This window comes from Dinoponera quadriceps, unplaced genomic scaffold (genome assembly GCF_001313825.1).
Source record: "Dinoponera quadriceps isolate SergipeBrazil2010 unplaced genomic scaffold, ASM131382v1 scaffold5050, whole genome shotgun sequence".
NCBI classification, from domain to species: Eukaryota; Metazoa; Arthropoda; class Insecta; order Hymenoptera; family Formicidae; genus Dinoponera; species Dinoponera quadriceps.
Genome location: NW_014560030.1, coordinates 998,251 through 1,023,949, shown reverse-complemented (window position 1 = coordinate 1,023,949; position 25,699 = coordinate 998,251). Strand labels below are relative to the sequence as shown.

The 25,699-nt window shown below is 44.8% G+C and overlaps 5 protein-coding genes and 1 long non-coding RNA gene across 10 annotated transcripts; 4 read left to right on the top strand and 2 right to left on the bottom strand.

The window, feature by feature from the left end:
• Nucleotides 1-15: 15 nt before the first annotated feature.
• Nucleotides 16-1,641, top strand: LOC106750615. Its single transcript, XR_001374961.1, has 5 exons — nt 16-584; nt 681-899; nt 978-1,040; nt 1,128-1,358; nt 1,557-1,641. It is a non-coding gene; the product is annotated as an uncharacterized LOC106750615 (long non-coding RNA).
• Nucleotides 1,642-2,536: 895 nt separating this feature from the next.
• Nucleotides 2,537-5,980, bottom strand: LOC106750614 (sentrin-specific protease 1-like). 2 transcript variants are annotated; one of them, XM_014631083.1, is made up of 4 exons: nt 5,755-5,980; nt 5,488-5,611; nt 3,946-4,680; nt 2,537-3,891 (listed from the first exon to the last, which is right to left on the bottom strand). In XM_014631083.1, the coding sequence occupies exons 3-4, from the start codon at nt 4,583-4,585 to the stop codon at nt 2,852-2,854; spliced, it is 1,680 nt and encodes a 559-aa protein (XP_014486569.1). In that variant the 5' UTR covers nt 4,586-4,680; nt 5,488-5,611; nt 5,755-5,980; the 3' UTR covers nt 2,537-2,851. The 2 variants fall into 2 exon arrangements, with proteins under 2 accessions (XP_014486569.1, XP_014486568.1); XM_014631082.1 differs by having other exon boundaries at nt 2,537-4,680.
• A 769-nt stretch (nt 5,981-6,749) lies between these two features.
• On the top strand, nt 6,750-9,203 carry LOC106750591 (threonine aspartase 1-like). 3 transcript variants are annotated; one of them, XM_014631037.1, is made up of 9 exons: nt 6,750-6,937; nt 7,018-7,085; nt 7,182-7,453; nt 7,527-7,606; nt 7,697-7,764; nt 7,840-7,956; nt 8,144-8,327; nt 8,440-8,591; nt 8,729-9,203. In XM_014631037.1, exons 1-9 carry the CDS (start codon nt 6,898-6,900, stop codon nt 8,816-8,818), a joined length of 1,071 nt encoding a protein of 356 aa, XP_014486523.1. In that variant the 5' UTR covers nt 6,750-6,897; the 3' UTR covers nt 8,819-9,203. The 3 variants fall into 3 exon arrangements, with proteins under 3 accessions (XP_014486523.1, XP_014486525.1, XP_014486524.1); XM_014631038.1 differs by having other exon boundaries at nt 6,798-6,825; XM_014631039.1 differs by lacking the exon at nt 8,729-9,203 and having other exon boundaries at nt 8,144-8,337; nt 8,440-8,560.
• A 75-nt stretch (nt 9,204-9,278) lies between these two features.
• LOC106750617 (exostosin-2) lies at nt 9,279-13,126 on the bottom strand. The gene is made up of 11 exons (XM_014631086.1): nt 12,819-13,126; nt 12,018-12,719; nt 11,738-11,944; nt 11,475-11,658; nt 11,255-11,394; nt 10,880-11,105; nt 10,628-10,808; nt 10,379-10,545; nt 10,134-10,277; nt 9,708-9,836; nt 9,279-9,633 (listed from the first exon to the last, which is right to left on the bottom strand). The coding sequence occupies exons 2-11, from the start codon at nt 12,563-12,565 to the stop codon at nt 9,412-9,414; spliced, it is 2,148 nt and encodes a 715-aa protein (XP_014486572.1). The 5' UTR covers nt 12,566-12,719; nt 12,819-13,126; the 3' UTR covers nt 9,279-9,411.
• Nucleotides 13,127-13,297: 171 nt separating this feature from the next.
• On the top strand, nt 13,298-17,318 carry LOC106750612 (ras-related protein Rab-35). 2 transcript variants are annotated; one of them, XM_014631077.1, is made up of 3 exons: nt 13,298-13,518; nt 14,556-14,980; nt 15,121-17,318. In XM_014631077.1, the coding sequence occupies exons 1-3, from the start codon at nt 13,398-13,400 to the stop codon at nt 15,247-15,249; spliced, it is 675 nt and encodes a 224-aa protein (XP_014486563.1). In that variant the 5' UTR covers nt 13,298-13,397; the 3' UTR covers nt 15,250-17,318. The 2 variants fall into 2 exon arrangements, with proteins under 2 accessions (XP_014486563.1, XP_014486564.1); XM_014631078.1 differs by having other exon boundaries at nt 13,426-13,752.
• Nucleotides 17,319-20,662: 3,344 nt separating this feature from the next.
• LOC106750593 (F-box/LRR-repeat protein 14) lies at nt 20,663-23,464 on the top strand. The gene has a single exon (XM_014631041.1). The coding sequence runs from the start codon at nt 20,810-20,812 to the stop codon at nt 22,313-22,315; it is 1,506 nt and encodes a 501-aa protein (XP_014486527.1). The 5' UTR covers nt 20,663-20,809; the 3' UTR covers nt 22,316-23,464.
• Nucleotides 23,465-25,699: the final 2,235 nt, after the last annotated feature.

Here is a 25,699-nt window from a genome sequence, read left to right as displayed (position 1 = left end):
GCGCCATTTCTTAGTTAAACCGGAAAAAACTTATGCATACACCTGGTATGCTGCAAAAATATTATAAACATATTTTCCGTCGCCATGAGCACCGTCATACCCACAAAAGTGGATACCACAATGAGAAAGTAAATAAGAAAGAAATGTTTCCGTTGATCGAGGAAGCATGCCACTTGTATCGGAAATTATCGTGATTCATCCTTTGGCATCACGATATCGAGTACAATTGACACGAATATCGTTAAAAGAAAAGCGAATGTTCCCGGATGAACAATCATTGGAAACATTAAAATTTAACAGACGATCGTATAATATTGCGGAAAACTCATAAATAAAAGATGCAATAAGAGATAATTAAGAAGAATTGTATCCTGATAAAGCAAAGTCTGAAACTATACACAAATTAGTCATCCAGAATTAATAGGACTGACTAAGGTAGCAATAGACAATGTTATTGATGCACTTCTTTTGGATTATCCTCAGATGTTATGATAAAAGTACTTTGACCACAATTTGCAGTTGCAGAAGAACAAACTCCAACTTTATTCTTAAATCATGGAGAATTGCCAAAACTTGCAGTAGTGGTAAGGTTTGGGATATTTTTAATAATTTATCAACGATATATTGGTCTATTTGAATTGATCAATCGTTCTAATAATATAATTTTTCTTTCATTGCAGGTTCCACCACATGAGAGTTCTTCAGAAGGCTGTTGAGCGACACATGTGTTTCGAAAGGGAAAACGTCAAGAATAAATAAGTTGGAAACATATTTGGAAGAAATATTGTTGTTTAGAACATATTTAACTTATTACTAACTATGAAAATATTATGATATGTAGTATTACAAATTGTGCTGAATTATATTTTATGAAGGAGCGTTGGTAAAAAAATTAATTGGTAAGAAATTTATATCTTTAATTAATAACTAATTGTTACTTTTTACTACCTAATATATTATTTGCTTTAATATTCAAGTAACGACAGTTCATTTGCAACGTAGCTGAAATTATACAAATAATATATATTTGATATAAAGAGGTGAATATTTTTGTGAAATGTTTACTACATACTGTTATCTCACTAAACATGACTCTCATTTAACATTATTCTTTTCATATTTCCAAGGATTCTCTCAAGTCAAGTACACACATTGTACACAGTACAGTAGCTTACACTGTCTCTTGAAAGAAAAAACGTCCAAAAGAAAACAAGTTGAAAACACATTTGGAAGAAATATAATCCTTCTTTCAAACAAGTTAAACTTATTTGTAACGATGAAAATATTTTGATGAGTGGTATTACAAATTGAACTGAAGTACATTTTATGAAGAAACGTCGAGAAAAACAAATTAATTGGTAAGAAGTTAATAAAACAAATTGTTACTTTTACTACGTAATGTTTTATTTACTTTAATATTCAAATAATGACAGATGATTTGCCACAAAATTGAAATTATAAAAATAGTATGTGATACATATAAATAGAGATGAATATTTCTGTGTAACTTTCACTACAAACTGTAATCTTACTAAATATCTTTTGATATTTCCAAGGGTTCTCACAAGTCAAGCCAGGCATACAACCTTCTAACATCATACAAGTTACCTCTGACGCAGCAGATTTGTTGTAATTTGTGAATAAATTTCTTCTAATTGAACGTTCCATACAGTGCCTCCAATCCTCTCTCAGTGATTTTCTTACAGCCTGAGATGTCAAATTACTCCGGAAGCTCTGCTGATTTTTGTCTAAGCCGTAGGCGTCATTATTTTTGCAATTCCTCATGCTAAGCCACTTGAGATTTATAAGATATCTCAGGTTACTCATACCTTCGTAATGCAGATCAAACCTATTGACATCTATTGCTTCGAGAATATACTTTGGTTCATAAATATTGGATAAATATAAAGTATCATTCTTATTTGAATCTATCCAAAAAGTGGAATCTTTGAACCTCACTCTGCCACTGCGATGCGCTATAAATAGACTTACCGCCGCCGGAATCTTATCGATCTTGGTAACTTACCGATTCCCGGCAGCATATCGACTTTGATAATTTAACAATCCCTGGTAATTTACCGCTCCCCGAAAACTAATCGACCATGGTAACTTACTGACACCTAAAAATTTGTCGACCCTGGTAACTTACCGACACCTAGAAATTTATCGACCCTGGTAACTTACCGACCTCCAGAGATTTAAATTACCCACTATTGATCAGTTGTTATTGTGTTACCCACTCTTACCGACAAAAACTATGACATTGAAATTCTAACATTGAACGACAGTGTCACTCTCTCATGTTGACATTTGAAACTCAGATTGACATCAATTCCCGCGCACGTGACAATTACAGTCAAAATATAATTATAAACAAACAACGATGATCTTCAGTTCCCACACGAATTAAATTCTAAAAGCAGTAAAAGGTACATAAGTCGAACGAAAAATGACAATCCTATATNTATATATAGATTATTGTCTTTTCTGTACACAACTGGAAAACATTACATAATTATATATATCACACAACATCTACGTTAATCAGTTAAGGTTTATTTATAGGAGCATCAGAATGAATCGTTACACAAAACAAAGACGCGTCTTCTCTTCGGGTTTTAAGATGAGATTACAGTTCTGTGTTAACGTTTTCAACGAGACGTAATTAACTAAAAAAAATTTGCTCGACGTGACTTCTTTCCCCTTCTCCTCCCATCTCTCTTCAGAGAACAATAATAATACATCGTTATCCAGCATTTATCTCTAATGTTTAAGATTAATTTGCATTTTCATACCACTTCGCTCGTTATTCCTCGATTTGTCGAAAGCCGCGATACGTACGATACACGTTTTACAAGAGTTTACTCTTCAGTATCTCGTAAACCATTTTGTTCCTAAAGTACGGCATGTCCTGCTGCGTGAACGTTATCTTCTTGTTCGCGCAGACGTACTCGGCGAACATACAGGAGAACACACCGCAATCGCTGCCGTTCATTTGCTGTGGAATGTCCTTCGCCGGCTGCAACTTCCAGCTGCTCATGTCGTACGTCTGCTTCTTCTTGTCGATGCTCTCGTCCTGCAGATACTGCTTCAACGCCGCCAGACACTTCGGATTGTTGCCGCCCATACTGTCGTAATAAACGATGGACTTCTCCCGGAAGTCCACTATCGACATACACCAGTGGACGTCCAGGTGTATAGGCACGACCAGGAGATCCTGCGCGAATATGTCGACCTTGCGCGTCCACCGTTTGAGGGACGAGTGACCGCCCGAGAGCAGTTTCGGGTAAAAGAACGTGTTCATCGCGTGCACCTTCGGGAACTTGCCGCTGGTGCCGCGGATGATGAGCAGATTCATGTAGAAGTTGATCACCTCGTCATTCAGCCAGTTGAGGCCGACCAGAGTCTGCAGGTCCTTCCGTGTGATCCTCAGGCCGAAACCCTCGGCGAGCACCTCGTCCCGCGGACACAGCACCAGAGCGTCCTTCACTTCGCGCAGCATCTCATCGGTCAGCTTCGGTAGCGGCGGCTCTTCCGGCTCCTCCTTCTCGTCCAGGACGGCCATGCACAGTTTCATGGAACGCGCCAGTTGCTCCTCCAGAGCCGCCTCCCTCGCATACCGATTGTGCTTCGACAGGACGCAGGTCATCCTCTTCAGCTCCTCCGCTTCTCGAAACCGCTGCTCGATCCGTTCGTTGTACCTCTTGGCGACCTCGGGAATAAAGTCCTGCCTCATTACGGCCTTCGCCGCCAGTTCGTCGCGCAACGAGTTCATCGCGACCGGCCTGACCGGCGGCAGAGACGCCAATTTCGTCCTGCTCGTACCGGGCTTCTCATGTTTCACCACTGTCTTGTCAGACTCCTGAATCGCGTCATTCTTCTCCCTGTAATCTAAAGTAGGGACCTTTTCTCTCTCCGTCCTGGTGCTGCTTAGTATACTCTTACCGCGCCAACGCAACGCTGTCTCCGGTATCGTCTTCGTAACGGTCTGCCGCGTCTTCTCCGCCGGCGGACCCTCCGTGTTGTCGTCCAGTTCGATCACCTCGACGACATTCTGCACCGGGGCTTGCTCGACCCGCTTGTCCTTCAATATCTGTATTCTACTGGGAAGGAAGTTCTGCAGCAACTCCTCGTACTGATATCTCTCCTTCATCTGGTTAGTCCTGACTAGTGTGAGAGACTTGTCACCGCCGCTTGTGCCGTGCATCTTGCGTTTCTGATCGACGAAACACGACGACATGATCGAATCGTCGCGACGCAACGTCGAGCAAGGTTTATACACAGAGGTGGAGCTAGCTGTGTGAAAGTGGTGCTGGTAAGGCTGCAGCTTCTTGTGCGCACCGTTCAACTTGGCACACGAATTCATCGGTGAGAACTTCCGCTCGCTCAGAAACATGATGTCATCGTTCTCGTTGTCGTCGATATCAGAGTAATCCTCCATCCATTGCAGTGCGTTGCAGTCGGTTTTGAGTTTCTTCGGTTCTGCCTTGTGCCCTCTCTCGAAACTGGCGAACTCGGAAACTTTCCGCTTTCTAGATCCTTCGTCCGCCCATCCAAAAATCTTCTTCAGAAAATCGAATATCATGTTGGCGTTGTGTTAAATTATGGCATACGTCCCATATATCCTCTGGATAGACTATGCTGTGCTCCATTCAATGTATCCCAGTAAGTACGCTGTTCCTTTGATCCAGAAAAAAAAAGGAAAAAAGGAATAAATCCTGACATGTAGTCTAACCGTTCTGTGTGTACAGGGTGATCCAGACCAACAGGGACAACTTGCTGAGAACGAATTGAGGTGAACAAAAAAAAAGTTCTGTGCCATTTTGCAAATAACACGCCAAATTTTGAGTTATTAATTATTGAAAGTGGATATAAAGGCTTCTGTGATAAACTCAAAAATTGCATGTTATTAAAAGGTCTTTTTTTTTTTATTCGGAATGATCTATGACCGCTGTTGTATCTAATGAGAGACATCAGTATATATATTGAACATTGAATCCCAAACTTTGCCAGATACAAGAGCTGTGATATATTTGTAGATTAAGCCACTCTGAACAAAAGTTCTTTGTCAATTTGCAAATAATACGCAAACTTTTGAGTTATTAATTAAAGAGGGCCATTTCGGCCACCATTTCCAATAATTAATAATACAAAATTTGGCATTGTCTGAAAAATGGTAGAGAACTCTTTTGTTCACCTCAATCCATTCTACGCTCTTATGAAGCTTGTTCGTGTTGACCTGAGACACTATATATTAATAATTATACATTAAGAAGTCCAAGAGTATAGAACAAGACAACTATTAAAACCACTGATACAAAACAAGAACTAATATCTATATTTATATCTTACATACAACATTAAATATATTTTCACATGAGAATAGTGTACGATGTAGTCTCAGGCTAAAAGTCAAGTTTCTCTGTAGTTGGTATTGAACACAGAATATGAATACAGACTTTCATATATGTAAGGCAACATGTATACCTTTAAGTAAGAATATTCACATAATGCCCGAAATTAGGCGAGTAGCATCAGTAAAGCTAGCTGCAATTCGTATTTCACCCGCCGTTTTGAAATCACCCTCTTCAAATACTATTGAAGATTTAACCTAAAAGGATATTCGTTGTTACTGTGATGCTCCATGCTGGATCATCAATGAAAATAAATGTTGTTCATGTAAACAGATATATGCGTCGACGCAAGGTTCATCGGTGTGATGTACGACGCAAATGCGTTTCAATGGACGCTTACTTGAATATTACAGCTGCGTGCGTATCGGATCAAGAACCGGCGTCTTACATAGCGACCGAGGCAAACAACTCGCTGCTTATGACACATTGAATTTTACATACAACCGTCTCAACATATCCAGTAGCGGCGAATCACACTACACGCATCGCGCTCAACACAGGTTATGTACAGAGCCAGTGGCTGCCGCGTATTTTCTCAAGAACGACTCGGGCATCCTCTAGGTGCGTTTGGAGAGCGAACTATCGGCGCTAAAGCGTGTTTTGCAATGAGAATTTAAGGCCAAGCCTTAGGAAAATTGACCAATCACAGTCGAATTATAGAAGAGAAATTAATTATGATTTCAATTTCATAAATCTTACGCCTTAACACGTTCATTGCTAAGCTGAAAATTGGAATTTCGTGTGGTGGCCAAATTTTTTTTATTTTTTTATTGTGCTCAAAATAAGTTAATATATTATTTATATGCTTTTATTATTATGTACATAGGATTTATGTACTCTAAATATCTATTACGCGATAACGCGTGATCGGCCGTTTGGTGAGAATTCGTATCACGCGATATCGCGTGTTTGGCAATGATGTTAAACAGTCATTGTTGTCCTCGCTTAGATGCTGGTCCACAAAAGGTATTTTAGGCCTTAAGAAATTGACGAATCACAGTTAACTATTCTCTTCACATTCAACTGCGATTGGTCAATTTCTTACGGCTTAAAATATCTATTGTGGACCGACACTTATATCTCGACAAAAAGAAGACAATATTACGATCTGTATAAAATGTCTGAAAATTAAAGACTTCAAATTGCGAAATGCTTTTTGAATAATCTCGTTATTGTTATTTCTATGGAAATTGCAGGCAGTTCCATTCAATTATATCACTCGAAAGGTGTAAATATAATTACGTCGGACTTATCATTGAGTTGTACTACACCCTCGATTCTGAGAACAGTGGCGGTTCATAGCGGAGATTTTGAAATTAATAGCTTTTGCAAATACATGGCGCTTGATCCATCGAATTGTTTTGGTTTTCTTATTTTCGTCCCCTACTCGTATTTACAAGTGATTAGTGTCGTATGTATTCGTTATTTAATAAAGAAATAACAAATATATGTCCAAGAAATAAAAGAAACAAAATTCAGTCTCATGAGTAATATTAAACAAGGATTCGTTGCTGTGCACGTAGGCATGTATTTGCGATCGAATGCGTACAAGTATTATGCTTCACATTTTTACAAATTATCCCATTATTTTTTTTTTCATTAGGTGCTGGTCAGCATTCTACGTCACTCAAGGAAAAATATCAAAAGTTGTGTCGTGAGGCATGCAAAGTGGTAAAATTCTTAACTAAATTAATATGCAACATATATTAAGTATTTTATAAATCTTTCTTATCGCATTATGTATCATCTCCCTTTACATTCTATCAGGGGGTTGAAAGTCTGAAATCAGGTGGCAGCGTATTAGATGCAGTTGTTAAAGCTACGGTTGAATTAGAAGATTCTCCCATGACAAATGCTGGGTTTGGATCAAATCTCACCCTAAATGGAACAGTAGAATGTGATGCAAGCGTGATGGATGGTAGTAGCTTGCAGTTTGGTGCAGTCGGTGCAGTAAGTGGAATAAAAAATCCCATCTTACTGGCAAAGCGGTTATGCGAGCAACAATCCATTAAATTTCCATATGGCAGAATCCCACCTAGGTGTGTACTCAATCTTTACTTAGTCTCATGTCAGTCAATTGTACTTCAACTGTAATAATTTTTGTTCCGCCAGCTTTTTGGTTGGGAATGGCGCGCATATTTGGGCTCATGAAATGGGTATACAAACCTTACCACCGGAACAGTTGATATCAAGTATGTATGATCTGTATGAAGTGGGAATTTTGCTTAACCCTCAGTAAACCTAGAAGTTTACTTATCAGACATTCTGATAACGTATTTTAGTGAGAGCCCAGAAGATCTATAAGCACTACAAGAGAAAAGTAGAGGATAACAGTGTGGAAATTCAAAAGGTATCCAGAGAAATTATTTAATATTGTTCTAATTCAAGTATATTGTCATACTTGAGAATTATTTTATTGCCGCAGTGTGCTAAAAAAAGAATGGATACTGTGGGCGCTATATGTGTCGATGATAACGGAAACATCGCTGCAGCCTGTTCGAGTGGTGGTATAATATTGAAATATCCGGGAAGAGTCGGACAGGTACTAATTTATGCAGTAATTTTTCTTACATAGAACAATGATTGTGAAAAGACTTCTCGAGATGCCGATGTACTTGCGTCTTACAATTCTAGTGTCTCTGCATATATAGACCGTTTTATTATTTCTATTGAATTTTCCATCTTAAGTTTTAACTTCCATCTTAAGTTTTAACTTTACGTTCTTTCAGGCTGGAGTATGGGGCTGCGGTACTTGGGCCAGCAATGATACATCTCACTCGATAGGCACCAGTACGTCAGGTTGCGGGGAACACCTTGTGCGCACCTCGTTAGCACGCACAATCGCGGAAGCCATATCCGAAGTGTCTTGTCCAACCACGAGCCTACATCGAGCGATGAACGCTGATTTTATCGGTGAACACCCGTAACTACTTTGTTACCATCTTCTCTGTAGGACCATTGCCGATTAGTCGCATTGATTGGTTAACGAGCGCGATTACGGTATCTTCTTGTGTCTCTCCCTCAGACTCGAAGTTTCTCAACGGACTTGAGCAGAAGCTCGGGGGTGTAATCGCCATACGATATTCGTCACAGGAAGGATTAGGTGACTTTCTCTGGAGCCATTCCACAAATTCCATGATAATAGGCTACATGAACACGTCGGAAAATGCACCAGTGGTACGTATTCCATTCTCTTCATCTAAAGTTACTTCGGTACTTTTTTCCATATATTCACGAACCGTACGGAGAATGTTCCTTTTTTTTTTTTATTACTAAAATTATTAATTTCTATTTGTACTTTCTACCTCTGTTAGAGTTATATGTCGGTCTTACCGTCATCCGAAGTAGGCAAGAAAGCTGTCGTTGAAGGCGTCTGCTTTAAAATGAAGGGACTCGAAATCTGATTGAAATTTTATAGATAGGAGATGTAGATAAACCTTTCGTAGAATAATTTATAGCGCTATAAACACTTTATATATACACACACACTATATACAAACAACTTTTATACAAAACCGCGACATTTTATTTAGTCATTCATGATAGTGCTACATACCGTGACGCATTGTTTTACACACGATCATTTTATACAGTACAGTTTCGCAGATATATTTTCCTACACTTGACCTAATTATTGTTAACTCGTAAAAATATAATAAACTTGATGATGGTTTAAAATATAACCTCTTGATATAATTGCACTTTGATCAAGTATTTTAAGCACTGAAGCAAATATACAATAAAAAAAAACTATACAAGATTATATACACAGATAATATATGAGAAAAAAATTATATATATATATATATAAGATTCGATATATATATATATAAATTTTTTTTCAGATAGTATATAACAGCTATATATATCTTATGTATAAAGATCATATATATTATATAAATATATACGTGTGTATAAAATATATATATATATTTGAAAAGCCGTTAGACTGGCTTCTCAAGAATTGCCATTGAATGTGGAATCGATCCACGTGCAGTTATAAACTGCCTATGTCGTTGAACCGCTTTAGTTTTTCCGGGAACACGTCCTTGAAGAGTACCGGATCCGCACGGAATTCGACCGACTTTAACGGCATAGTGCCGTAAATAGAAGAGAATTTATTTATACACTGCGTACGTTCCACCATGTGCGTCAAATCCGCGGACAGCATCTCGGTATTGGTGCACTCGGGGCATCGGAATTTCTTCTTTGGCGTCACCTGCGAAATTACGCGCGAGTTTTCGAAAAAACGGTCGTATCACTCTCGTTAACTCAACCGTAAGTTCCGCTCACCTTTATTGGAGATTTCCCGGTAACATTCGCCACGAGAAAATTCATCGCGATGTCCTCGCAATTCATGTGCTCGTCGACCCATTCTTTTATGTCACCGGGCATAGCTGTTGTATACACGTAGTTCCAATACTGAAAGAAAACCACGCCGAATACACAGTTTCATATTACGCGACGACAAATATGCGACGAAAGTCGTATAAGTTACTTTGCCGGATTATCTTGTGTGTATTCCTGATAATGGGGGATAGCAGGAGAGGATGCGTTTAATTTTTACGCTAAGTGAAACAAGATCCGAGGATTTGTATTGCGGGGTCTTTTCTGAAACGTGTTAGGGAAAAGAAAGAAAAATTCGGTTACACAACTCGGCGATGAGAGAAAATGAACGGAATGACAAAGCAGAGCATGAGAGTTTGCGACATCGTTTACCTTGTGGTGGAATGCAGCACCCGTTAGAACCATGGAGATGCTGTTCGTCCACTCGCTCTCGTATTTCCAGCAATTCGTTCCATTGTCCCACATGTGTATGCGCGATGGAAAGCCAACGATCCTGTCGGGAAATTCCCTCCACACCTGGGAGAAAAGTGTGAGAGAACATTTCGAATACTCGTTGATATTGCGAGAGAAAGTACGATTGTGCGAATAATAATTCTAAGATCGTTTTAAGCGCACACCTCATACGCAAATTCCACTTCATCGGCAGTTAACATGATAATGTCATCGTCTATCGACAATACTGCCTCGGTTTCGATCTCGTCGTATGGGTAAAATCGGTTAGACAATTTATTCTCTTTCGTTTGAATCACCTTCAGTGGTTTGTTGACTTTCGGCCATCGCGACGCTGCAATGTGTTAGTCGAACGTAAACAAAGCTAACGCATGATTGGATTCATTAATACTACGCTCGATCAAATGTCTCCTTACGGTGCGGCGGGTCCTTCTGCTGATTGTTCCAAATGACCAAAACTTTGGACAAACTCGGCACCTTCACGAGTTTATTGATTAACAGGAAAAGTAATTCCAGTCTGTCGTACGTCAGTATTACGGCGGTGAAACCGCGTGTCTTAGGGGCGGTCACCGGTAGAAAGAGCGGCGAGGTCCTCCCCTGTATTCACGATTACTCACATGTTAGTGGACTCCGCTTCTCCTCCCTAATGACTTTCTCGTCACCTTTACCTTGTAGGGCGGTATATTCCAATATGTGTAATCCTGTGTTAAATGCGGAAACACGCGATCCGCGAGTATCTCCAACGTGGTCTCTGTGATCTTCTCCATCGAGCTGAAGTAACGCTCGTAGAGCCACGCGTTCTGTTCCTGCATCTCCGTGACACGTTGCTGCGATATCTTCCTCAACAATTGTATTATCAGTAAGATGTCAACCTCCCTCACGAGAACAGCGGCCCTGGCAAGCAACGAATAGACAGAATCATAAATGTTTTATCGTCGTAAATCGTCACAATGAATGTCTGCGGAAACAATATATCGCGTATCTTAATGCAATGCTAAGATATTACTAATATGTTGGTAATCTTTTCGAGCAGCTGGTCTTACCTGGTCCAGTCGATCACATCGTGAAATGGCATTGTTAGAGAGTCTGCGATGATAACAGGTATGCAACCAGCTGCCATTGCGTCCAGAAGCGCGCTCTGCGCAAGTCTGGCGCCACGGATTATCAAGCAAAATGTTGCCGACTACGGGAAAGAAAAATCCCGTTACACGCGCTATATTGACGGAAGAAAAGTTTATCTGACAATTATCGCAACTGTATTACATGCAGGACATCAGGATATTTCAATACGTCTTCTCCTATACAACGTATTGTATTATTCATTGGGTTATATTGCAAGCACGGTCCCAACACTAAAATATCTTTTGAATATGTAGCTTTGATTTCCATCAGGTCCTGTTCGAAGGCAGTGTTGATATTGATTTGCGAAGATATCACTAGCCATGTTCTGAAACAAGACAGTAAACATGGATCTGATATGAAGTAACAACAAAGTCTTTATTATTACTCAATCCTTCTCTCATTACCTCGTATTGCTCAGGTTCGTCTTAATATTGTTTACTAGCGGGCTATAAACCGGCAGACTAATGTCAAAACCAGGTCTGTATGTTAACGACGACATTCCAGCGCCGGCTATAATCGACCTTCCCATTGGAACATCAATGACTGTGTTGTAATCTGGCACACTTCCAGGCACCATGTTAAAGATCAAGTGATTCTCCCCTTTATTCCAGCTATACTCCAGCAAAACATCCGACATAATGATACCGATTAAGCAGAAGGGAGGATTAAAGAAGCAAAACTCACAAAGGTAAGGATCCTAATGCTTGAGATACTTCCTGTAACCTCAATCTATTTTGATTGAGAGTGTCAATGGAAGGGACGAAGATGCAAGCCTCGTACGGATTGGATGTGTAAAACTTACTGTCGATTATAGTACTCAGAATCTGATAGAACTCCTTCGTCATTTGACTCGTTACAGGTCTACCCATAGAGTCCAGATATACCTTGGGTGGATAGACGTACACCAGAAGCTTGTTCCCTTGGCTGCCGCAACGGTACACGTTGAAACATCCGAAATAGGTGCACGAAGAATTGGTGGCTTCCGCGGTGGCCAAGTCCGCGGACAACGTTTGAACGGGCAGGGCATTGATGTCGCTCAGCGTTACGGGAACGTAATCGGAATGTTTCTGTGTACTGCCGAATTTAAAGACGTACAATACTGTGAACAGTACACCGTACAGCGATACGACGAACAGTGTGAACGATAACAAACATATCACAGCGATATTGCGGTAATGGTAAGACATCCTGTTGGTTTTGTGCAATACACGCATCGGCGTGACATACACCATCTTCTATGTTTTGACACCGCAATACGTATCGTGCTGCACAAATTGCGTGCGCTTTTTTACACGCCGTAAATCACGCAAATCATCGTCGCGGCTGATGACTCCAGACATCCGGTCGGTATGCATTTGACATGTGAGGTTATGAGCGTTTATCAGCCTGTAATAAAAATGACACTCGCCGTTAAAGGATTACGTGCGTCTCCACATCCTTCATCGTCTCGTTGTCTTATCTACCGTATTGGTTGGAATTACTTACTGAACAAATTTGCGGTACATACACTGTAAAAACCGCCTTTACCTGCGAATCGAGGCGGTAGTACAGCTCAACGACGGATCAGACAGCCGGCTCCGCAGTGTTCAAGGCAGATGTTCAATGGCCGCGTTCGGCGTTTTATTTGACAACCGTTGGAAGTTTTCTCAGCTGAGATCAAATTATTCTTTAAGGCCGGCAGTTGGATTTTATATTTAAAACTACCTACAGAGTTCTATCTTCAGATACGGCTCATTTCATTGGCTACGAAGCATCTGAAGATGAACTTAAGATTGTCTTAAATACAAGATACGAATCCTAGCCACAGATCTAAAGAGGAATAATCCAACGTCAGCACAGGAAACTTTCAACAGTTTTATCGCGAGATGAACGTTCCGCTGAACGCGGCCGATATCTCAACGATACGAAAACCCTTGCGCAATAGCGCCGTCGCTCAATTCGCTACATTGCGAACGCGACCGGACGTTGCGGGAAGGAACATGGCGGGCAGTGACAAGTTGGTGACAATTTGATATGGGATGGGCGTCGCGTTGAACAAGCGTAGTACTTTTTTCTCCCGTAGTAATGATAATGAATGGTGATACCGCGGCGTATAAACATGGCGATCATTTGATACCAGAGTCGTCCTCCGGTCTAGGCGAACCGCGAATCTCGCTGCCGTCGCTGCTGCTGACGATCGCGCAGGGCTAGTATATTATCGTTTTATCTCTCTCTCTCTCTCTCTCACTCTCACTCTCTCGCGTATACGCCCGAACGAGCGCGCATCGGCAAAAATATCTCGCACGCGCCGCGCGAGCGTGTGTCGGCCGACGTTAGGAACGGAGGCAGAGTGCGGCAATACCGAAAGGACACCTCGCGAGTGTCAAGATGGCCCGGGAATATGATCACTTATTCAAGCTGCTCATCATTGGCGACAGCGGTAAATACGCATGCATACAACCGACCATACTGTCGCGAAATATATCCGCTCCGTGTTAAACGCACGTTCGGTCATCTCCCTCCGTTCTTATCAGCCGTGCGTTTCTCTTTTCTCTCTCTCTCTCTCTTTCACCGAGCGAACGAGCTGGTCTTGCTCCAGATGCGTCGAGCGCGGAGAAGCGCGACGAAAAGAACGGAGCTCTCGAGGCGTCGCGACATTCGTCGGTTGCGAACCGATGATCATGCCTGTCATTACGCAGTTTCACCCGGCGGTTTATTAAATGATGAGGCACGGGTCCGTTGCTCCGTGCACGATGCAACTCGGATCTCATGACGTGAAAATTGTTCTTCTTCCTGTATAGATAGATTGAGAGCAGTTTGAGAGGCGAGATAATGCCTCGTCTTAATAAAGGGAAACCGCGGAGATAATGAAACGATAAACATTCATTTCAATGTGCTTATCACTGCTTGTGTGACGATTAACTGCATTTACCGTGATTAGGCGATCTCTATTGCGACAACCGAAGGATTCGTTAGTTCACGTACATATTTGTGTTCGGCCCATGAATATCTGATTAATGTAATTGCCGATAGTTAAGCATAGAGCAATAGTTAAGCAGCATTTTGTATAACTTAGAACGATTGAGTAGAATGAAGAGTTCGGTAACCTGTGGAGAATAATTGATTCTGTCCGTTTGTCGTATTTGTAAGAAAGAAGGGAAGAAAGAGAAAAGACTTTTTCCACACATATTTTAATATATATGTATATAATTAAATGTGTCTTTTTTTCTTTCTGTCCTCAAGGTGTAGGTAAAAGCTCATTGCTTCTGAGATTCGCCGACAATACTTTCAATGGCAGTTATATAACAACGATAGGGGTGGACTTTAAGATACAAACTGTGGAGGTGGACGGTGAGAGGGTAAAGCTGCAAATTTGGGATACGGCTGGACAAGAACGTTTCCGGACAATAACTTCAACTTACTACAGGGGAACGCACGGCGTCATAGTTGTGTACGATGTGACCAGCGGTGATACGTTTGCGAACGTTAAGCGATGGTTGCACGAAATCGAACAGAATTGTGATGTGGTTAACAGGGTACTCGTAGGGAATAAGAACGATGCACCTAATCAGAAGGTAGTGTTAACGGAGGACGCACAAAGATTCGCTAATCAGATGGGGATACAATTGTTTGAGACTTCCGCGAAGGACAACATCAATGTCGAGGAGGTATGTCGCACCGCTTCGTTATCGATGGTCAATTAACAGAGATCAAGCGTCACGTATTTTATCGTATTAACAATCCCTTCTCTAGTATTAGCTGAATCAAACCTTGTTTTAACGGTGGATCGTATCATCATCATTTGCAGATGTTCATGGCGATAACGCGGCAAGTATTACGGACCAAAAAGGAGAGCAAGGAGCGGCAAGCCATACAGCCGAACGATACCGTCAACCTGAGGAAAAGCACAAGACAGCACAGGAAAAAATGTTGTTAGCGACGTTGTATAAGCATGCCAGCTATTCACAATATTATTTGATACGATGATAGGACAGAATAAAACAGAGAGCATGTGTTAGTACCAGAGTGGACATGAGACGCCGGAAATATTTTCTAATATCAATAAGTTTTGTATTCTAAATACGATACCTAAGAACGTATCCTGTAACTGAGGAGTATACCTTTCGATGCTAGTATTGTATTTAATGTGTAGAATCGAGATACCGCGCGCGCGTAGGGCTTACTTAGCGAGAACAACTTGTACGGCATTCCTTTGACGTGTCAAATACTTTCATCCGCATGCTGCAGTCGAGAGAACAAGCAAGGGCCTATTATTCATTTGTAATCATTTTTTTACGGAAGGGTAACTCGCACACACGCAAAACACTGAAAAAAGAAAGAGCTGTTGTCTTACACGTATACACATACACACGCACACACATGTGATTGGAGCATCAGGTGAAACGTTTTAATGATAATGTTTTAACAAACAATCACTGCTACGAATATCTTCCGCTAATTGTTATTAAGTTGTACAGGTGTCGTTTTTCAGTCATGATGTAAAATTCTTCTGCGTTCAACGATGAGTTACCATATTTTAAATAAATTGTCTTTAAAGCGTAGGATTAGAGAATTTTTGGAACAAAAGAGGCGGCGGATATACTTTTAACTGGTCTAAATAATTCTTAAGACGTTTTTTTTTTTTTTTAATGAAGTTCCTGCGAAGACGCTTTCAATCCATCTGAAAGATTCAGTCGGACGCCAAACGGCGGAAAGTGTTGCGACGTTACGCAGTGGCGTGCTTTACGCGACCGCGTATACAACAAGTGAATCACCGTATGTTGTCCGACCGCGTACTGTCCGAATACTATAAGAAAAAAAAAGAAAAGCTGCTGCTTCTCACGCGTCCAGTTTGATACACACACACACACATACACTTATACTATGCATTCAGAAGACTGTGACACGGATTTACAAACGAATGTGATGTGTTATTTGTAAAATTTACACGTGTGAAAATTCGTCCTTTGTAACATTTTAAAATTGGCTACGGGTTTTAAGCGCATTCTGCGTGTACGTGAAACAATGTATTTCGTAAAAATACGACGTATCTTAAAGGAATCTTAAGTATCGATATACATATAAGATTTGTCGGATAACACACACACACAGACACATTCTCTCTCTCTCTCTCTTTCTCTCTGTCCGAGAATCCGAAAAGAACGACGAACTTCCCAACGAGAAAACAATTATCGCATGTACATTAATTCGGAGAGCATACACAGTATTTAGTCCTGCATTAATAAAATATAAGACGTACAGTATTATCACACTTTTTAATTTTCTACACGAATTCTAACATATCTCTGTACATTAGCGCGGCTCTGCGACACGAAGAACGAAAGCGAGGGGAGCCTGTAATCCTTTGTGCGCGCGTCCGAATTTATATATATATATATATATATATACTCGTACACGCAAGTATACTTTAAATTGTCCGTGCATTCGCGACGAATACACACACACAACACACATATACCTGCATACATACACAAAGACGAACGATTCGAACATTTATTGCAGAAGGGTAGATAGCAAGACGAAATTGTGAACGATCGGTCATGTCCAATGTCACTATGACAGAAGCTGTCTGTATTAATCTGTGATAATAGTTAAGATATGTCGCCGGCTGCCACTGTAATACCGCTGTGTGTACCTATCCACCTGTCCTCTTGCTCCTATTGTAATTACTATCATCATTGTTTCTCATTTCCCCCTCTCCCGCTTCCTGCCTCCTTTCTTCTTTCTCTTCCTATCTCTCTCTCTCTCTCTCTCTCTTTCACACTCTTTTCTTTATCAATCACATATTCCCCTTAGAGGCAATAAAGCGACATCCTACAATGTGTATATATTTCTACTTGCCAGTTTTAGTGGCATATTCACGAGTATTTCAATCAAGCATATTCAATCTTGTTTACTGTTATACAGTTATAACGTTGTAATATTATTATATACATACGTACGACCGAGATAAATAAATAGAGATCTACATGTATGTGTCAAAGACGAGCGTGTGCCGCTTTTCACTCGACCATTTATTGTTAATTCGCTCGATGAGTTGCGAAGACGCTTTGCGTGTCCTCCTCCTTCCCGTCTTGATCCGAAAGAGGATGTCTGTGTGTACGCGTACCCGCGTTGTTCTTTTATCTTTTAGTTACGCGTGAGATGGGAGTCGGAGGTGACGCACGCACGCACGCACGCCCGCCGTTTCGATTGTGTAATTATCGCCAGTTGTTGTCCACGAGAGAGTACAATTACGGGATTCATGACAGAATGAAGCACCACTGACTCGATATGCAACGGATATCCGCGCGAAAGAGAAGAGACCGACAATGTGTGACTATATAATAAAATTCCAAATGAACACAGTGGTGCTCTTCTGTCGTATTTTATGACCGAGGGAAAATCGCGTTCCCCGGATGAAAAATGGCAGGAGAAAGACGGCAAAAGTGTAACTACGCGCGGCGGTATATTTGCATTTTGCAAACGAACATGATGAGGTATCCCGTATCCGAAGAGCCGCCCTATATCGATATGGAGTATCAATTATGAGCTTTGCCTTTTTTTTTTTTTTAATTTTCTTCGTTAATCAAGTAGAAATAACGTAGTTAGAGGAGCTGCGATGTATCCGCAAGAACCGTTGACGTTACTCACGTTACGTTCATCCGGGGGAACGCGGGGGAAGGGAGTTATCGACTTTCCGCGAATGATATACATTTTCAGCGAACGAGCATGTATCTCTCCGCGCTTCGCCGACGGTAATACACAAGCATAGCGCCGTAATGCCGGATAGATTAATCAAAAACTATCCGATTCGTCGGAATAACGAAACGACCTCGTCTCGCGTTCGCAGTTGTTCTGCATAATGAGTGCGTGCAACCGACCCGTATCGATCGAACGAGCAACGTCCGCAATGAATTAAAATAACTCATTAATACCCCGCGAAATATCGCCGAGGAACGCGCGCTGACACACGTGCGATCGAGTCCGATCGAGAAACGTTACGCAAGACACCGACGAGATGAGAAGAGGCATTGGTGAAGATTCCCTTCGAAAGTTTTCCGGCCGCTCGCGCGAATAATCAAGGCCCGTCTCCGAGTACGAGAAACGCGATGATTTTGCTTTCGTGGAAAACCCGCTGAGGAAAGACAACGCATTTTATCGTGCCTTTGTGCTCGCACAAAGACATGCGAGTTATGATCGATATTAAAACGAAGTGTCATATCGGGGGATTTACGATTTACACGGTGCCTCGCATTTTCTTCCCGTTCGGTACATATGTACTCACGGATCGATCGAAATGCCAAACATACCGCACGACATCCCGGATGTGCAGCACGATCCTGCAATTCCATTAATTAGCGTACAAATTGTCCCGCAAGTCGTCATGGAGAAGCTCACATTGCTCTCGATCTTAAATATCTCGTCTGAAATTCGCTTACGATCTAAAAATAAGTTAACTCTCGGAGACATCGAGATCTCTGAGATAATCTATTTATAATAACGTGCACATTTTAGCGTCTCCTTTATAATTCAAAACTTATTACAAAATCTCCTTTATAAATAACGAGGGACAACACACACACGGAGAAATTCGGCGATCGCAGCGCGTATAAAATGTAATTTATCACGGGCCGTGAAGAAGATGGTCCGAGAGATCATCGGCATCGAGGATGTCGCTGCGAGGATGCTACTGCACCACTTCCATCTGTATTTTACAAATGTCGCTCCGTAATAAATCGACGACATTTCAACCGATAAACTAGGGGGGAGGGGTTGTTCTGCGTTCACATGTATTACTTTTGCGCGAAACGTCGGGAACAAGCGCGTAAATCGTCGGAAACGGTGAATTTCGAAGTACACCGATCCGGGGTCGATCGAAGATTCGCCGAGCACGAGAGGCAGAAGCAACGACAGATAAAAGCTATCGCGCCTCGACCCCTGAACTTTCAAAAGCTCTCTCTCTCTCTCTCTCTCTAGCCGGCAAAGCCGAATTTCAACGCGATGAGTTGACAGCGCTTTGCTGCGCGAAAACAACGGCGGGAGCGACGCGGAGGAAAAGAACGGTCGGCGGGATCGAGAGCAGCGGGATCGACAGTATTCTTCGAGCGATACGAAGCGTCAGCCCTCGCGCAACGTGGTGGTCCAGGGTACACGGTGCGCGCGCCCGCACCGTGTGTGTCTCACCCTCTCCCCCGGCCCCTACCGCCCCTCCCACCACGCAACGAAAACTTAAAAATGCCGCCGCAGCGCAACCCGAATCGATATTCGCCGGTGCGGTCACGTGGCACGGCTATCCAGCAGCGCGGGCCAATCGGCGTTCGGAGCGAGCGAGGCTCGCTCCGCCTGTGCCCACGACGAGTGACGGCACGACATCTGCTTTCGTGTAGGCGGAACAACAGTCCGCGGCTGGCAGCGCACCGGTTCACAGTTTGGCGATGTGCCGCTCCACGTACGGCGGCCGACGTAGTACGAGTGACCCCGACACGACACACATCGACGGGCGTTCAACGACGGCGGCGGCGACAACGACGGTAATAACGACAGCAGCGGCGGCGACGGGAGGAAGAACGACGTTACGGCGTTAGCACGTGTACGGGGAACGGAGTCGCCGTCGTTTGGTACCGTGTCTCTCGTCTCTTACGACACTACGTGTTACACACGCACCGTGCGTGCGTCCGCCGCCGCTGGCTGGTCGTATTCGCCGGAAAAGAAAAAAAAAACACGCAATGCGCGCGTGAACGTTCCGTACATATATATACACACCCACATACTCGTGCCGTAGTAGTCGTCTCGCGTGCAAAAAGAGAGCCAGCCAGCCAGTCGTCGCGACCAGAGCGAGAGAGTAGAGGAAGTGACCGCGGTGTGCGCGACAAGGATCGAGAGAGCGCGAGTGAGTGGCAAGAGGCGAGGTGGAGCAGGCGGGGGTGGTATAAGGAGAGAAAGAGGGAGGAACGTCGGAGGGTGAGAGAGCGAGAGAGAGAAAAACAGTATTCCCCGACGACGACGCGAGAGAAGTTAGCGGCGAGAGGAGGTACGCGACGATGGTGTTTCTCGACATGTGGCCGCGCGAGAGAATGGTGACGCTTTCGTGAAAACTGTAACCTCTCACGGACAAGTTGCGCGCGCGAAGTCGTCATCTCTCTCTCTCTCTCTCTCTCTCTCCTCCCCGATATCGGTCGATGGTCGCGCACCGTCGNGGGTGGCGCGTCGTACGCGGCTCGACCACGTCGTGGATCGCGCGCTGCGATCCGTCGACGCGGTGATAGCGCGATGGTCAGCGCGTAGCGCGGCGATCGATAGCCACGATCGATAGAGTCGGTCGTGCGCGCGTGTGTGAGGCGCGGGGGTCAAAGGCGGACAATAATCATCGCGACGGCGACTCGCGCACTGCGACCGGCGGCTGCTGCTGCTCGCTCGTCGTCGTCGTCGAAGCGGCGGCGCGCACGGCCCCGGTGGCGCGCGCCCGTCACGGCGCGGTCACACACGCGACCGACATGGAGGAGAGTCAGCTGTTGATGACGGAACTTCCGGCGCTGACGCCGAGCCGCGGCGGCACGACGCTGCTACACAGGCCCGGTCACTACTACCACCTGCACCAGCCGCACTTGGCGATACCGACGCCGCAGAGCCAGGCGATCTCGATGCACAACTCCAGCAGCACGGCGCCGCATTACAACGCGAGCAACGAGGCAGCCGGCGGTGGGATCGCCGGAGGCGGCCCCGCCGCCGCCGGTCTGCCGGCCTACGTCCAGGGCGGCATCTCGTCGCGGCAGATGCCGCAGGTGCCGCGCGGCACCGCCGCCGCCGCGGCCGGACACGCGAGCACCCACGTGTCCTGCCTCTACCCGGAGATCCTCGCCCTGATCTTCAGCTACCTGGAGGTGCGCGACAAGGGACGCGCCGCGCAGGTGTGCACCGCGTGGCGCGACGCCGCCTACTATCGTTCGGTCTGGCGAGGGGTCGAGGCGCGGCTGCACCTGAGGAAACAGGCACCGGCGTTGTTCGCCAGCCTGGTGCGCCGCGGCGTGAAGAAGGTGCAGGTATTGTCGCTCAGGCACGGCCTGAGCGCCGTTCTGCGAGGCGTGCCGAATCTCGAGGCGCTCAATCTGTCCGGCTGCTACAACATCACCGACAGCGGCATCATGAACGGCTTCTGCCAGGAACTGCCGACCCTCACCGTGCTCAATCTGTCGCTCTGCAAGCAGGTGACGGACGCCTCCCTCGGCCGGATAGCCCAGTACTTGAAGAACCTCGAGCACCTCGAGCTGGGCGGCTGCTGCAACATCACCAACACCGGGCTGATGGTGATCGCGTGGGGCCTGAAGAAGCTCAAACGGCTGGACCTGAGGAGCTGCTGGCACGTGTCCGACCAGGGTATCGCTTATCTGGCCGGGCTGAACCGCGAGGCCGACGGGAACCTCGCCCTGGAGCATCTCAGCCTGCAGGACTGCCAGCGGCTGAGCGACGAGGCGCTCAGGAACGTCTCGCTCGGCCTCACCACCCTCAAGTCCATCAACCTGTCCTTCTGCGTCTGCATCACCGACTCCGGCGTCAAGCACTTGGCCCGGATGTCGAGTCTGCGCGAGCTCAACCTCCGCTCGTGCGACAACATCTCCGACATCGGTATGGCCTACCTGGCCGAGGGCGGCAGCCGCATCACCTCGCTCGACGTGTCGTTCTGCGACAAGATCGGCGACCAGGCGCTCGTCCACATCTCCCAGGGCCTGTTCAACCTCAAGTCCCTCTCGCTGTCCGCCTGCCAGATCAGCGACGAGGGCATCTGCAAGATCGCGAAGACCCTGCACGACCTCGAGACCCTCAACATCGGCCAGTGCAGCCGGCTGACCGACCGGAGCCTCCACACCATGGCCGAGAACATGAAGCATCTCAAGTGCATCGACCTCTACGGCTGCACCAAGATCACCACCGGCGGCCTCGAGCGGATCATGAAGCTGCCGCAGCTGAGTACGTTGAATCTTGGCCTGTGGCACGTGCGGTGATGGCTTTTTCCGTCGTAGAGCGCTCGTCGGGACGCCGTCACTCTCATCGTCACCATCGTCATCGCCGCGTCGACTCCTCGCGACCAGCTGACCTCATCTTCGCGCGCGCGTGTTCGCACCGCAGGCGGTAAGTCCACTACGGAGATCTCCCGGCGACGACTCGCTTCTTCGCCCGAGACGGATATCTCGCCGCGCAACCCCACCGAGGGAAGACGCCGTCTCGGGCGCGCGCACCTACATACTTCCGCTCGTACTTGCTCGGAGACGATCGCTAGGTTAATTCAACGACGGGTCTCTCCCCCCGGCGAGTCTCCAGATCGACCCGGAGCGAATTTCGAGAAAAAGGAAACGAACGTCACTCTCGGCTTTTCGCCGTTGAGCTCGCCTCCATGCTGTACGATTGTCGTGTACGATTCATTGATTGATCGACTGATTACGGCGTGTTTCGCTTTTTCCCCCTCTTCTGTGTTTCAGATTCGGAAAAGGGGATCTCGCGCGACGAGTAACGAACGTAAATCGCTCCGATATATACGACGTTTACGCAGAATCCGCGTGTTTTGTCCGCGCTATTATCATTAAGTGGGCCGAGTTGACTCAACGATCAGTGTCGTTACGCCTCTGACTTTGTCCGACTACGCTCCTCTCGCGGAAGACGCGCGCTTTCGATAACGATAGATCGAGCTTAGTTATTCTTATCTCTGTATTAATAAACCCGTGCAATCTGGAATGGCGATACCGACTCACGACTTTTTCGCGATTCTCCCTCTCATGTATATATCGCGTAGCCACTTCCAAAATAAATAAATAAGATAGATCGGCACAAAGTACGAGGTGCTGAAAGAGCACCTCGTCTCTTCCTCGCAGTAGTTGTACTCTCTCTCTCTCTCTCGAAAGTCCGTCCCGTTGGTTTCTTTTTTTCTCTCTTCTTCTCCTCCGTCCTTCTTCGATTTTCCGACAGCAGCGCGCTATCGAATATTATTCACTCCTGTGTGCGCGCATTATGCGCCGTTCGCCGATTCGGTTGTTCTCCTCCTCATCTCGCGCTGCGCACTGCAGAAATTAATTATATCACGTCTATTATGTATCTGGTGTCGATCGCGCGCACGTATTAATTATTGCGGCGCGGACGTCAGCACGCGGCGAGTTTTTTTTTTCTTTCTCTCTCTCTCTCTCTCTCTCTCTCTCTCGATATATCGGTCACTCCGCGTCGCTGAATAAATAACCAAGTCAAATGATCCCCGATAGAGCGGATCTCGTGACCCCCGCGACTGACCTCGATAACGCACAGTCGCGCATTCGTGCTATTCGTGAAGTCGGTGAAAAACGTGGGAGGGGAGGGGGGAGGGGGGGACAGTGTTACATCACGGAGCAAAATGAGATAGGGTACAATTCAACGATGACCCGCGCCGAGATTGAAGGCAGCTGGTCGGTCCAGCTAGTCCAGTTAGCAACATCGCGCACGCAAGGTGCGTGGCACGCGTGTTACGGCGTATGTCCTCGTACACACGTTGCCTCCCGCCTTACGTGGATACGTTCGACGTTAACTCCCCCTCTCTCCTCACCTCACCTCGTCGCGCTGCACTTAAAAACGGCAAAAACTTACACCCGAGATAATCGCGGTACACGATCGAGAAAACGTGACCTCGAAGCGGCAAGCTGAAATATGATGAACGTGCATTACAAAGGCCGTTAATTTGAATAAATGCTGAAATTATTCGGGTTTTGGTAGTTTAAGTCAAGAAATAAAATTCACATAACTATGTGATCGCTGGTTTATCGCGAGGACTTTATGCGGATATCAATTAAATTTCACGCGTAATGTTGAAGCTAAAGCGATATTTTTACTTCAGATTTTGCTTTCGTCTACGTATCTCACCTTTCATTTTAATTACAACCTCGCATAGCCGAGGCATTCTGGCAATTCAATTTATCCAAAATTTCGGATCCAATTTGCTTTCATCTTATTCGTAGAACTTCCCAAAGATGATTTGTACTTGATGATTTTTTTTTTCGCACTTGCACTTCAAGGCGGGTACACTTCAAAGCCACTAGGAATTCGATGGTCGGCGTTCCATTTAAATGAAAAAGACACTCCGATGATGAATAAAAAGCATTATATGGGCTCTTTTTTGATAAAAATATATATTTACTTGTCACTTCTTTTATAACATTAACGAGATATTTAGTCATTTATTCATATTAATGACCGGTAGTGTACACTGATAGCAAATTACAGTTTCGATGTTAAACATATTTTATAGCAATAGTAACATACATATAAATTGTTGTTACTATAATGATGCTAGAAAAAAATAGTTCTCCTGGCTATTTTTATGGTGAAAGAGTATGTTTAGCGCCGAAACTAATTCTAATTTTCTACTACTAATACAGACACTATCGAGGCTCTGTGCGACTTGCTTGCGAAATACCGTCGCACAGGATTTCTTTCTCTCGACACGTCCGCAAAGTAGCCGCGAGAAGACGTCCGAAAAGTGGGGTCGAAGGGAAGAATCGCGAGCGGAGAGACGCGCCCGCCGATACCACTGTCCGCGTTTACACGCTCTACCACCTTCTTCTTCCCTCGATCTTTCGAGGGCGACGCGCTCGCTGGAAGCAGGTACGTACGGTGCAATACGTACGGTGCCACTTTACGCATTTTTTTTTTTTTTTTTTACGAGACACACGCGGGCGAGATGGGGTTAATTCGGTTGCTTCGTCGTTGAAGATGACAAAGAGGAAGAGAAAGCAGAAGAAGCTTTGTTGGTGGCGAGGCTCCTTTTCTTCGTCTTGCGCGCCTCGTCGACGCGATGCGTCGTCGTTGTGAAATCGCGCCGTGGAATGAATTCTCGTTGTTCTTGACCACCTTGGGCAGACCTCGGATCGCGACAATCGAGCGTAGGACGACACTCGACGAGCCTACGGTCTCTCCTTTTCTTTTGCTCTCTCTGTTTTCCTCGTCGACATAGAGCGCGCGATCGCAAGTCTGCTCTTCAGCTCTCTGGACGCGGACGAAAAGTAAATATTCCGAGTGGACTTCGATTTCGAGGTTCCGCCTGCGTATATATACACGTTCTACGTATCTCAGTTCGGCCACGAAGTTCCGATCGTTACCGCCCGGGTGATCTTGTAATTGCAATCAGTTCCCCGTTTGTTGTGCAGAACCGGCTGCGATATTCATTCGTATTCGACAGCGAATCGTGTCGTCTACAAAGAAGTGTACAGTTAAAGCATATCTATCCTAACATTTATTTGGTTAGAATTACTGTGATTTTCAACCGTACGGGAATATGGTTAAAAATAGTAGCGACTAACGAGGGAGATTCGGCAATATAAAAATTCAGAAGCATCTCAATTTTTGCATAAAAGTATAGATATATCTAATAA